The 12,585-nt window shown below is 47.2% G+C and overlaps 1 protein-coding gene across 1 annotated transcript in view; it reads right to left on the bottom strand.

The window, feature by feature from the left end:
- Positions 1-410: 410 nt before the first annotated feature.
- Positions 411-12,585, bottom strand: part of LOC8034309 (synaptopodin 2-like protein) — an 85,798-nt gene continuing 73,623 nt past the window's right edge. Inside the window, exons 8-11 of the mRNA XM_029975981.4 lie at positions 8,881-8,984; positions 8,490-8,825; positions 6,494-6,758; positions 411-1,727 (exon numbers count right to left, since the gene is read on the bottom strand). Of these exons, the coding sequence (XP_029831841.2) occupies positions 1,435-1,727; positions 6,494-6,758; positions 8,490-8,825; positions 8,881-8,984 (998 nt within the window). The 3' untranslated portion in view covers positions 411-1,434. The remainder of the gene's footprint in view (positions 1,728-6,493; positions 6,759-8,489; positions 8,826-8,880; positions 8,985-12,585) is intronic.

The following is a 12,585-nucleotide window of genomic DNA, read 5'->3' as shown; positions in this document are numbered from 1 at the left end:
TATTAATTCTGTAATCGTTACAATTGAAAACGTGCGTGTTGGTTAATAGATACAAAATTTGAAAGTATAAATAAAACAGAGGACGAGGACGGAAAAAGATGTCCTGTTCCCGTCCTCGTCCTCTCTGTTTTATACTTTCAAATTTTGTATTTGTAATCATTCTATCATTTCTTTTGATCATTTGTGAGAAACAGTTTGACTACTCTGACCTCTGTAATAGGCTTGGAGCAGTCGACATAAAGACAGTTTAACAAAATTGCATGTGCGACGCTTCGCATGTTTTCCTAATTGGCAGAAAAAAAAAAGGTGGATGATGGTGATAATGGTAATGGCCACGCTGTCATACATGCATTGCCTGCAAAAAGATTGCACCATGTGAAGTGGACTTGACTCCGAATTTCCACGACTAATTCCGAACGCAACAGCACTTTTATTTCTCGTGGGCTTGTAGGCACTTGGAACACATGATGCAGTATGTACAACACTTGCACGCATTTCAACACTCGGCACACAGCACTTTCTAGCTTCAGCATTGCTCCTGTCTGCAAAGGACATGCAAGGTTGCAGCAACTCTTGCAACATTGTATGTACAGGCTGCTGCTTGCATGTTTTTGATGGATGCCCAGTGGCTAGGAGGGTTGCATCTACCATTCGGCTTGTCCCATTGGGGTGACCAGTAGGCAACCATTTCAAAGCAGCACAATCTATTCCTGCGGGGCTGATGGAGCTGGGCACCCAGTTACTAACACTTCTATGCATCGCCTAAAACTGACTGCAAACAAGAAACCAAAAGTGGCTCGGACACTCTTTGAAAGCAACTATTCGTTATTGCCTGCTGGTGTGCAGTGGTCTGTGTGCACCTTTTTATTAAGCAGGCTATTAACCCTCGATAGTGGAAGCGATTTGCTTTGCGGCGTGAATAGCAAATTTGGGGGGATTTCAACTTGGGTGTGCATGCGCTTTGGTTTTGCTAACATCTTCCAGGAAGAAATGTAGCAGGCACTGTGCCAGAATAGAAGCATCAACTTGACAATTGTTGATTTGCCCTATAGATAAGAGGTAAGCATTGACTCACATAAAACACGCCAAATATTAGGAAGATGTGATACCTATCTTTCGAGACGTCTGTGGAGTTTTCTGATATTACTGCCTTCTGATATTACGTTGGGAAACCATAAGCTTTTTCGTAGCTAGGCATCCCAGGAAGCAAGTTTGGTCGTGGAGGGTAATTTGTTCGAACGAGTCCACGATGGCAAGCATTGAGGCAGCCACCGGCATCGTTGACGAGCTTGCCAGCTCGCCATCCGAAGTGCTAAAGCTTCCATGGCAGAATGTTTCAATCGGCTTCGTATCGTTTTCAGCTACCTCATTAAGAAGTTGCCTTTGTAAACATTGCACGCCGCTTTAGCGTTAGAGTTCAGGCTCGGGGCTCGCTCAATGGGCGAAGGCAGCTGGGGGCCTGACCGGCCTGAAGGACTCTGCCCTCTCGGCTCTGGGGGACCAGGACCTCGGCAGGCTGTTGAAGTTCTGGAACTGAGACAGGCTGATGTGCGGGTGCGTAGGCGCGCTACCGAACGCCGGAGCCGGGCTCAGGGCACTGGTCTTGGGCATGGGTGGGTACAGGGACGTCGTTGGGGCTGCGATTTCCGCGGCGGGCTGTGGGGGCCATGGGCTGCTGCCGGTGCTGCTGCCTCCGCCGCCGCTGTGGCTGGGCTCGTAAGTGGGTTCTGCGTCGGGAGGTGAAAGCCGCATAGTGCGATTTATCAGTACGAATGGCTAATGCACATCCTGATGCTATTCTTACTGGCCCTCAGCCTAAAAAAGTTTTGTAGTGCTGAATTTTTGGCGTCACCTATTGGAGGCCAGCGAGGGGAGCAGTCTGCGCAAAAGCTGCGTCAGGCTTTTACTTTCGATTAAAATTAGTTACGTTTTTGGTCCTTTCAAACTGGGTAATGCATCATCGTGACGTCGCTGTAATCTACGAATTGTGCAGGACGGTAACGAATCTCGGTAACGCATTAATTTTTTAGTAACGAGTAATGCTATTTCATTCGCAGCTCGGATGTTGCACCTTAGCACTGATGTCGAGTGATGGCCATGCATATCATGTTAACGTCTGTCACCCTTTAGAGACCACTGCAATTGTGCTTCTGGCTCCTCTCAGCTTAAGCAGCTATTGAGTCTACTACTACTACGCGAAAAAAGTCAAACAGACTGAAGGCTTTTTTTTGCTAATATTGATTGTTCTGGCATAGGTGACAATGCTATGCATTTTGCTGCGCATTCTTTGGTGACTCGCTTTACTGGGCCGGCTTGTGAGCGATACAGACCGTTTCAACGACAGCACCGGCAAAACTAGCGCAGAAATCCAAAACAAACTTCTCGCCGTGAAAAAAAAAAAAAAAAGTTTATGATTTTGTTTGGGACGGATGTCAGGTGCAGGAATTGGCGTTATATGATACAGAAGTTGTAATTCTCAGATCTTACGAGAAAATAGATCCTGATCTCCGGTTGCAGACGCTGTTTATCTCCATGTATTCGAGAGGCTTCGTTGGTTGCTATTTCCTCGATTAAAATTACTGAAAATTTGTTCAGATATTTTGGTTACATGACGGTAGGTCTTGAAACATGAGCGAGAACGTCAGGCTGCGCGTTCCACGGAGCAGAAGGGAGAGAATTGTTACGCTTGGGGATCTCTGAAGCGATCTGCGACGCCGAGGTGCCCCTACCCCTGGGGAAGGATTCGGCGCAGTACTGGCTGCACACGTGCTGTCAGGCAGACGAGCAGGCAGCATTGGCTCATCCTTTCCTTTTTATTTGGGGACGTGCCAATAGTCTGGGCCGGATGGCGAACCGAACATCTCAGTGTCTCTAATAAGCGGCGCACTATCTTTCCACGAGTCAGCAGCCGCCGGTGTGCGCGAACACACGCAACGATCTTGACGTCATCCTATCCCCCATTCACGCTTAATACGCTGGAATGGGGGATATGATGACGTAAATTTCGTTGCGTTTGCTCGCGCACACCGGCGGCTGCTGACTCATGAAAAGATAGTGCGCCGCTTATTAGAGACACTGAGATGTTCGGTTCACCATCCCTTTAGAGCTGGGGTCGCACTAGTTATACATCATACAAAATACATTTTGCATACAGATTCGAACGCGAGTCGCCGCAAGCTCCGTGCTTCGAATGCCGAGGGCAATAAGTTCAGTGGAAACTGGACACGCGGCATTCGAATCACGGATGTTGCGGCGACTCGTGTTTGCAGACTTTTGTATGATGTATGAGCTGTGTGACCCCGGCTTTAGAGAAACCAGAGGCTCCGAGAGTCGAACTCGAAACCTGCCTATTGCAGTTTTGATAAGTAATCAAAGGTGCATAACTATTTAGTCGCTCAGTCATATTCTAAGCCGCCTCGGTGGCTCCGAGGCGAGAGCGTCGGCCTACGGATCCCCATGTGGCGGGTTCGAATCCCGGCCGAGGTGCCCGCAATCTGACGGAGGCTTATTGCGGAGAAGACGCCGTGTAACCGAGCTTTCGGTTGCACGTCAAAAGATCCCCAGGTGGTCGAAATTAATCCTCAGTCCTCCGCTGGGGCGTGCCAGATGCCCATCGTTGGTTTGGCACGTAAAACTCCCAAATTTGACTTTGACTTTTCATATTCTATAAAGGGCGAGGTCGACGAAAACTATTTGTGCCAGATTACGCCAAATTGCCTATCGTGCTACTTCTAATATATATATCCATCACTGCACCAACACTGCCCCAAAAGTGAATTTTAACCTAACCGCCGAAAACCGTTGATTACGAAAAAAAAAAAAAAAAGGCTTTGATTTTATTTTTGCATCAAAGGCTAGCAGTGCTCCAAAGTTTCACAATAATGTATTATTCATATTATTGCGGTCCGGTCGGACGAGCTAGTTAGTACTGCTAGCACCTTTGAGCACACTTTTCATCGCACACTGGTGCAGTGCGGTGAATCGACTCCCGCGCAGTAGGCAGCGTGTTCCTGCGTATGCAACGCGTGCTTCGTAAAAAAACACTTTACCAGAAAAAAAAAAATACAGAAAGTTGGGCTAGTTGGTACGTGGAAAGAAAAAGAAGCGCATGAAATACGGGGACAAAGAACTCGGTGTCGTCTGGTTCGCTGTCCTTGTCTTTGAGTGCGCTTATTTTTCACTCCTCCAGAGCAAGATTGCGAACGCACATGCTATCTGACGCAGAGTTTCTGAAAAAAAAAAAAAAAAAGAAAAAAAAAAAGAGTTTGGTGTGTTTAATTTCATTGGTCGTGATTTCGTTTTCGAGTTCAGGACGAATTCGTGGGTATAGCGAGATGAGTTTTAAACCATATTGATTAAACATATCCGGTAAATTTCTCTATACCAAATTATTTTTTAGTCACCTTTAAAGGACCTCAAACTGCTCGAGGCTACATTTGATGAACCTTTAATTTGAAAACTAAACGAACTCTAGGAATGAACGAATAGAAGTTTGCATAGCATGTTAAAAGATTTAAGCTGGATATATTAAAGAAAACATTTATCGTCCACATACTTATTTTGCTTAGCATAAAACTACATATAAAATGCCATTGATGTGCACAATTAAATTACAGAATATTTGTTGTTTTTTCTACCGAATTAAGAATTGTGCAGTTTTATTCGTCATTTGGAACTTCAATAAAACATTCAATTGTGTACGCAATATTTTCTAATCTAGCATTATTTTAGTGGAATGCTACTATAGTCGGTGACAGGTTAAGAATAAAGTGGAAGCTCCTCCCACCTTTTTCCACTTCAGCAGAAAGAACGCTGGAGAGGAGGCGACCTCCTCTCCACCGTTTGCTCCGCTGAAGTGGAAAGGGGTGGGAAGAGCTTCCCCTGAACTCAGCATTAATTTACACATGTTCATACAATGCCCTTCATCAATCGGCATGATTTTCAGAATTGGTTGCTATAATGGGCGTTTTCAAACAAAAATAATGACTTTTTGTCATTATTTTAAGCGTAACTAAACAGCTAGTTGGGCATTTTAGGGAACCAAGCTCTCCGCTACGCAATGGATGCCAACAGGACTGGGAAAGCAATGGTGACATTGTGTTTTAGTTGTGCAGGCGAACTCGCGAGTCCTTACATTCACAGCGAAGTGAATGAGAATGAAGTATGGGCTTGTGTTTCAAAAACCTTTTTTTCTTTGTTTTTTAAGCCGGGGTTTTAAACACACGGCCCGCGGACTTGCTGGGCTGCGAACCTTCGTTTTCATGTCTCAAGCGTTGTATGCGCAATAAGGTATCATGCCGCCAGTTGATTGACGCTTACAACGTAGCTGTGCACTCATAACCTGTTAACATATTTTTCCCTTTTCCGTTTCCTCTGGACTCAGTATTGTTTTGCCTTAAATTTTGCTTTTGAGCTCTTCCTCGTGTTAATCACCTGACAATCGCTCTACCACGCTACAAGCGCAAGCTCTTTAAGACTCACCCCGGCGGCACGAACTCAGTAGGAGTAACTTCAAAGGATACTTGGGTTTCTAGAAGTCGAAAAACACACTATTTCCGAACAATGCCGCTACAAATAATGTCAGGCAACCAAAAATTGTCGCATGAAGCTTCTTTTTTTTTTTTTTAAAGAAATGTTGAACTGTAATTATTTCCGAGAAAACTGAGTGACATAGCAAGTGTACTTGCTCTCTTTTTCCATTGACAATTGCAAGCAAGTTAGCGGTCTGGTGTAATGTTACAATTTGTCATCACATCAGGGTTGGGCCTAAAGTAGTCTCATTAGGACCTCAAAGCTAAAGACGCAAATGTACGAGAAGCAGAAAGCACGAGGTCCCTTCATAAAACCTAAAGTGTGCCGATGATAGACTCGAATACGTTGCAAAGTAAAAACAACAGCTTTTTTTTTTTTACTTAATACATATCCCCCCTCCCCCTCTTTCTGCGCGTTGGCCCTCTACCTTTCGGAGTGGGCTATCTGGCCCCTGCACCGGAAGGAGTTTGAGACCCCTACTCTGAAGTGAACTTCTTTTACAAAAGGTGGTTGAATACTGATTCAAGCACCTTTGATTCAGACGAACCACATCACTGGTTAATTTGTATCGACAAGCCTCCTCCGCTCCAACAAAATTACATTAGATTGTTACATGCCCTCGAAACAGAAATAGTTTTCCAGGTGTGCACATAGATGAACCTAGGAAACACCATTCGCCTCAGCATTTGGCGTCGGTGTTCCTAAATATTAAAATCTCCGACGCAAAACACGTCAGACGCACCAAGTACTCCTTTCCGCGTTGTAACGATGCGCTGTTTACCGCAAATGGAATATTCATTGGCGGCCATAGCTGCGTCTGTGGCTGCTGAGTGCGTGCTGAAGGCGAGTTTGAGCAGTTCTTTGGCAACGGTGCATTCCACGCCATCAGGATTACCGGGCACAGCGCACTCAAATGTGGCGTCCAGTGGATACCCCCCTGTACCGCTACTTGGTTACTCACGTGAGGTGGGTCCTCGCCACCCGCGAGGTGCCCTGGCCAGACATGGATCGGTCGGGTTGTAGGTCACCGTAGTCACGGGAGGCGGCACAGGGCTCACGGCCGAGTCGTAGGTACCGTAGCCGTTCTGGTAGGCCTCCAAGGGTCCCTTGGCCTCTGCCGCCCGGATGACAGACTCGACCACCTCATGGGGTCGTACCACGGCGAACGCCTTCTCGCAGCTGCCGATGGGCGACTCCAGCGCCGCCTCCCATGGACTCTTGACGATCTGCGATAGTCGCACGGGCCTTGTGGTTCGACAGAGGGATTGGTGGCCGAGTGTGCTCGCATTGCAGAACCCTGGGTTATTGGGCTCTGTCTTCACCCGTACCCTTTCAGGTCTGAATGATCATCGTACCGGCGTGCGGTCGTGGATCACTACTGCGTGATTCACGTTGAAAGCGTCTTCAACGTGCTTCACGCGGGTGAAAACCAGCGAACTTACAGCTGGATTATGGAACTGGTCATAGCTGGGTCCAGCTGGATTGTTTCATTTTCAGCGTCAAGCAGCTGGGATCAGTTCCATAGCTTAGCTGTAATTGGACTGATTTTCACCTGGTGCCCGAAGCTAGCAGTCGTACTGCACTGGCAGGATTTGTCATCGTGACAGCGGACACGGCAAACGCCCATTGGGGCTGATCAGCTTGCCGCCGTCTGAGCATACACACACACACACACATGCTTCGGATTCCTAAAATCTATAACGCGCACTTAAAAAAGAAAAAGAAAAAAGTAGTATTTATTTAGGATAGTCTTGGGCGTGTTGGTAGGGCATGATATTTTAAAATGTACAGCGACAGACGGTACGGAAGAACAGAGAGGAAAATCAGCAATTGTTTGTCTCCTTTCTTCCGTCCCGTCTGTTTCGCTGTACGCTTCAAACGATAGTAGTATTTACAAGGTGAAGGCTAATAACTACTTGTCACATATGTTACTAGGTACACATCGCGACACTGTTAGCGCGAACACGACATCGGCGCATTTTCGCATTTTACTTTTGAATAGTATTAGCGAGCACGAAATGTTATCGCTTACATCATAGAACTAAATGAGCTCTTTCCATTGCAATAATAACTTGGATGACACCCCTTGGTTTCAAAAAGAAAAACTGAAAAAATCGTCGATTGCTTGTTCGCGCTAACAGTGTCGCCCTCTGTATCTAGTAACCGTAGGAATTAACAGTCAAACTAGTATCGGTTGCTAGGTCAAGAAGCTTGTAACGGTTACTAACCAACTTAGTATATTGACTACCTTTAGATGGTAACTGGCACGAACTCTCACAAGACCCAGGTGGCCCTAGTTAACTTCAAACTCACAATTTGCAAGAAAAATTATTATCGCTTGGATAGATTTGTTTACCCACTCTGCTTACACGCTCATTTGCACACGTGTTATTCATTTAACACAGATGGTACGCGCGACGACACGCTAAACCAATTGCTACCCATGTGTCTTTTATGCTGATCATTTGAAACAAGTCGGTTGGCCAGTGACCACCTCGTCGGTGAACGATGTTACAATATGGGTGGTGCTGCTTTCGCACTAATATTATTCTCCAATATTATTGCTAAACATTTTAAGGAATGTATCTCTAAGAAGTAACGGTGCACATAGTAATTATTTGCGACCAGTGGTGTATCCAAGGGGGAGACTTATGCACATGCACTTTGACCCCCTCTCCCCCCCCCCCCTCTCCGCATCCTAATTCATGGACATCCCAGCCACCTCAACCCATAGCAGCCGCAGTTACTAATACCTGTAGCGCGTTTGAGGAAGTAAATAACTAGTAAAAAGGTAATAACAGTCAGAAAAAGATAGTAACAGCTGGACTTACAAACCTTTTACTACCTATCGCGCGTTTGAGGTAGTAAATACTTAGTAAAGAGGTAGTAACATTCAGAGAAAAGTAGTAACTGCTGCAGCTACTAGGTTTATGTTAAGAGTGTGACAGTTTTCTCACCCTTAGTCTGGGGTTGACGAGAGACTCTTTGAAACGGTCCACAGGCGTTTTGATCGGGGTTCGTATTGGCGCCACGGGTTGGTGGGGCTCTGGCCAGCGATCTCCTAGCTGAGCCTTGATGCGGTCTACGTCCACTACCCATTCTTCGGACTTCTTCTTGCGCTTGGCGAACATGGCTGCGCCTTTGCCGCACGGAGAGTTGAGGTCCTTTACCAGGTCCAGGCACACCTCTGGGCTGATGGCGCTGTGCTCCACGATGCTGATGCCCGACTGGCGCAGCGTGTTCGCGTCCTGTAGGTGCCGTGGGTCCAGGATGAGCTTGAGCCTTGGGGGACCCTGCATCCGGAGGGATCTCACTGGGAATCGCTGCACAAGAATGGGAACCACCTACCTTGCTGACCTTGTACGGCACGTTCAGCGGATCGGGCGTCCGGTCGTCCTCCCGGGACGTCTCTGTGCCGGACAGAGTCGCTTCGGAGTCTGAGTAGTCGGGAGCTGGAGGACAAAGAAGGAGGTATTCAGAGGATGGTGTCATGTTGTAACGATCAAGGCGCATCGATTCTTTCGAGAGATTCGAAGGATGCGCCAAATTCCGTCAACACCAATTAAGTTTCCTGTGTTTCGCTCTACATAAGATAAATGCGTACGCGTATCTTTTGAGCTAGTTGTGGAGAGCAAGGCATGCCAGCCTTAATTAAGATCTACCGAAGTGAAGGCTGTAAGCGCGAGATTCTTGCACAAGGACGCACCTCGGCTGCACAGACTCTCACGCAGCAGGAACAGCTAGCAGAGCTATGAGCTGCAGTTCCTATCCTTCACTGCTGTACATCTTAAAATGAACCTGATGTTAGAATGAGCTTTGACACCAGCGTAATTGGGCGTTATATTTTCAGATCCCACATTGGAGCCCAACGCAGGGTTATTACCGACGATGCTGAGATTTGGGGTCTTATTCAGTGTTGTCAATTTAGCTGTTTCCCACAAGATTTAGCGATTTTCTGAGTCGTCTAGTGGAAGAAATGGTCGCTTTGCGGGCGGCGGGATTTTGAGCGGTTTTGAACTCGTGACTCTCATTCGCTCTAACAACTGAACTTAGTGTAGTAGACACTTGACAGAAATTAAAAGTTGAAAGGAAGTCATAGGAGCAACAATTCTATTTACGGCTACTAATTTGTGTACATGTAGCCCCCGCGGACAATATGACCTGAAACATTTGATCCGGTCTTTTTCTGTGTCTGCGGTCCCCACTAGCTATATTATTTCTCATTATCTTATGTACTCAAAAGTATATGACCGTACGGCACTGCCCCGAAAGTATCTTGTTTCATTTCTGGGCTCATCTGATCAGTTACGTTGCCATGTGTCTGTTGGCGCTTGGCACATTCGAAGGGTCGTGCACTATCCTCTCGTCTACAGCACGTACACGAACACTTCTAAGGCACTTTGGACGGCCCGCAAAATTCGGTTTCTCAACGTATCGCACTCCAGTTTACTATACTGGTACAATGAAGTGGTGAAAGTTTACAGTGAAAAAAAAAAAAAAAACATACCCCGTTAAAAATAAATACTGTTCTGGGCAATTTATGTTGCCACTTCGCAGACGAGGCACGCGCAGAGAGATCGTCTGCTATCAACTCAAATCGGCCGGTGCTCACTCGACGCGGCTACAGTGTTACGCGGCGTACGCCATCTGTCGGCAGCACTTTTCTCTACTCATGCATCGCCTGCGAAGTGGCGGCGTAAATTGCTCAGAACAGTTTTTTTTTTTTTTTAACGAGGTAAGGTTATTTTTTAGTTTTCGTACTGTAAACTTTCGCCACCTGCTTACACCCCTGTAATAAATTGCAACGTGATACGTTGAGAAACTGATTTTTACGGGCCGTCTAAAGAGGCTTAGAAGCGTTATGTCCCTTCTACGTTTGTACATAGACCATGTACCAACTGGCCCATCTGTCACCATTGATAAATTTCTATTTCATACCCCAGTCTCGGGTTAAGTTGCAATATAGTTTACATGCTGTATATAAACGTTTTTCGTTTCCTTTCGTTCTCAGTCACGTGGGTTCCGTATCTAGTATGCGGTGAAAAAATAATAAAAATTTAAACTTGGAACATGCGAGAAAACATATGTGAGGCAGACCAAGGATATGTGACAATCAAGGATTTTTCATGAACACCTTCTAGCGGCGTAGAGAGATCAAAGCGATGTTTTAACGCATATATCAGAAGTGACGACATTCAAGATGGCTGCGCCCTTGTAGAAAGGGAGAAGGGTCCAGATTCGGAGACATTCCCCAATTTACATATAGTCCCCGACGCGCGAATGAAGATACGCATTTATTGTGGTGTGAGTTATATCTGGTTTTGTTGTAGGTATCAGCGGTCCTGCCACAGTGTTCATCTTCTGACAAAATTATGACTGCTTTGAACTCGGTTCTCCCTTCTTGTCGAAGATCAAAGACAGCGCGAACAAGGCGAAGGACAAGAGGAGACGCAGACAGACAGAGCGCTGACTCTTAACTAAATTTGGTTTTGCACATCTTCGATACGCAAAACCAACTCGCCCAACTCTTCACCCTACTTCTTGTGTCGCTTTTTATGTCTCTCTAGGCGCCTGAATTCATACCCTGCTGCTTTCCCCGGGCGTGAGTGCCTCTCTCGGTTCCACCTCCTCATTTATACTCTATTTCGAGCACGGTGGGATTTCCAGCCAAGAGGTGGAAGAAGGGTTTGCTCTCGCAATCTTTTATCAGCTCCTGTTCCTTGTGGCTGGAAATTAGAGGCTCTATGCCCGAAACGAATAAAGCACTCAGGCTTGCACAAAGCTTTCGGGCCTGGGCCAAAGAACGTCTTTCGCGGAGGCCGTTGTCATGACCAGAAGTGCTGCCGCTGCATCTGCGGGTACGCAGCGCAGTCGGGCTAAAATTGGCCGAGGTTGGGACGGAACTCGGAATGTTCTTTCTAACCGGCCTCATTCTCAATTTTACGAGACGGAGCTCCGCGGGTGCTGCGCTAAAGCATTGACCCCTAGAAAGGGGTCGAGCAGGGGCTGTGGACTCTTTTAATGTCCACAGTGGAGCGGGTGCAACTGTTGCCGGAAGGCGGCCAAATGAACGGTTATTGAAACGGAAATAAAATACTTCTGGAACAACAAAGATGTTCATCTTCGATAAGAATAGCACCTGCCAGCTTGACCTTGGCCATCTGCCCACGAAAGTACGCTGAAGCGTCATGTGGTATAGCTCCCGGGTAGGAGATGCTCGATCGGCGCTCTGTGCTCCATCAGAAGCGCACAGCACCCCGTGTTTCGTCGTTTGAAGCAGGGGCTCGAGTTTATGGCCTTAGAAGCCGCATTCCTCGAGGGAAGGCGGGCGCCAACAACGACCCTTCGTGGAGCGTACCCTTTCACGCCTGTCCATTGATGGCAGTGCACACGACTCGTGAGGTGTATTATTTATGGCAGCTCCGTCAGGGCAACCAGCAATAAACCCCTTTCAAAAGTGTGCGCCATCCAGTATATAGGTTCTGCGGACGCCGCACGAGGGCTGCGTGCGGCGTCCGTCGTGAACTCGGCTCAGCTGGTATCGAAAAACGAGTGTGACGTCAGTGTTGGGCAAGGCCTCGGATCCGATCACAAGCTTCGTACCCAAGAAATGGGGACTGCTGTTGTTGCTTGATGGGGTTTTGCAAAAGGTCTATACCAGGGGCGGCCAAGCTGCGGCTCGCGAGCCGCATGCGGCTCTTTGCGTGTTAAAGTGCGGATTGCGGCTCCCTGCCCTAGCTTCCCCCGCCCCCCACCCCCACATACACACACACACACACACTCCCCCGTTTCCCTCCCGGTCACACGAGCACTTTCCGAAAAAAAGGAATGGAACGCGTTTTAAATCGAAAGACAGGTTGCGGTTTGGTGGTCTTGCGCTCCTGCTACCTTACGTACAGTTGGACTGCTTTTGACTCGGATAGATTGAAAGTAGTTCGAGTTTCGTTTATTGCTGTACACAAAAAAATTGCCCCCTCCCTCCCTCCCCCCCTTCCCCCCTCTGGAAGTTTCGTGGTCTTGTTTGCGGCTCGTAGGCCGGGGCATTTTGGCCAC

The sequence above is a fragment of the Ixodes scapularis genome, unplaced genomic scaffold, assembly GCF_016920785.2.
Source record: "Ixodes scapularis isolate PalLabHiFi unplaced genomic scaffold, ASM1692078v2 PGA_scaffold3__209_contigs__length_174095766, whole genome shotgun sequence".
Taxonomy (NCBI): Eukaryota; Metazoa; Arthropoda; class Arachnida; order Ixodida; family Ixodidae; genus Ixodes; species Ixodes scapularis.
This window is presented reverse-complemented; position numbering and strand designations above follow the sequence as displayed.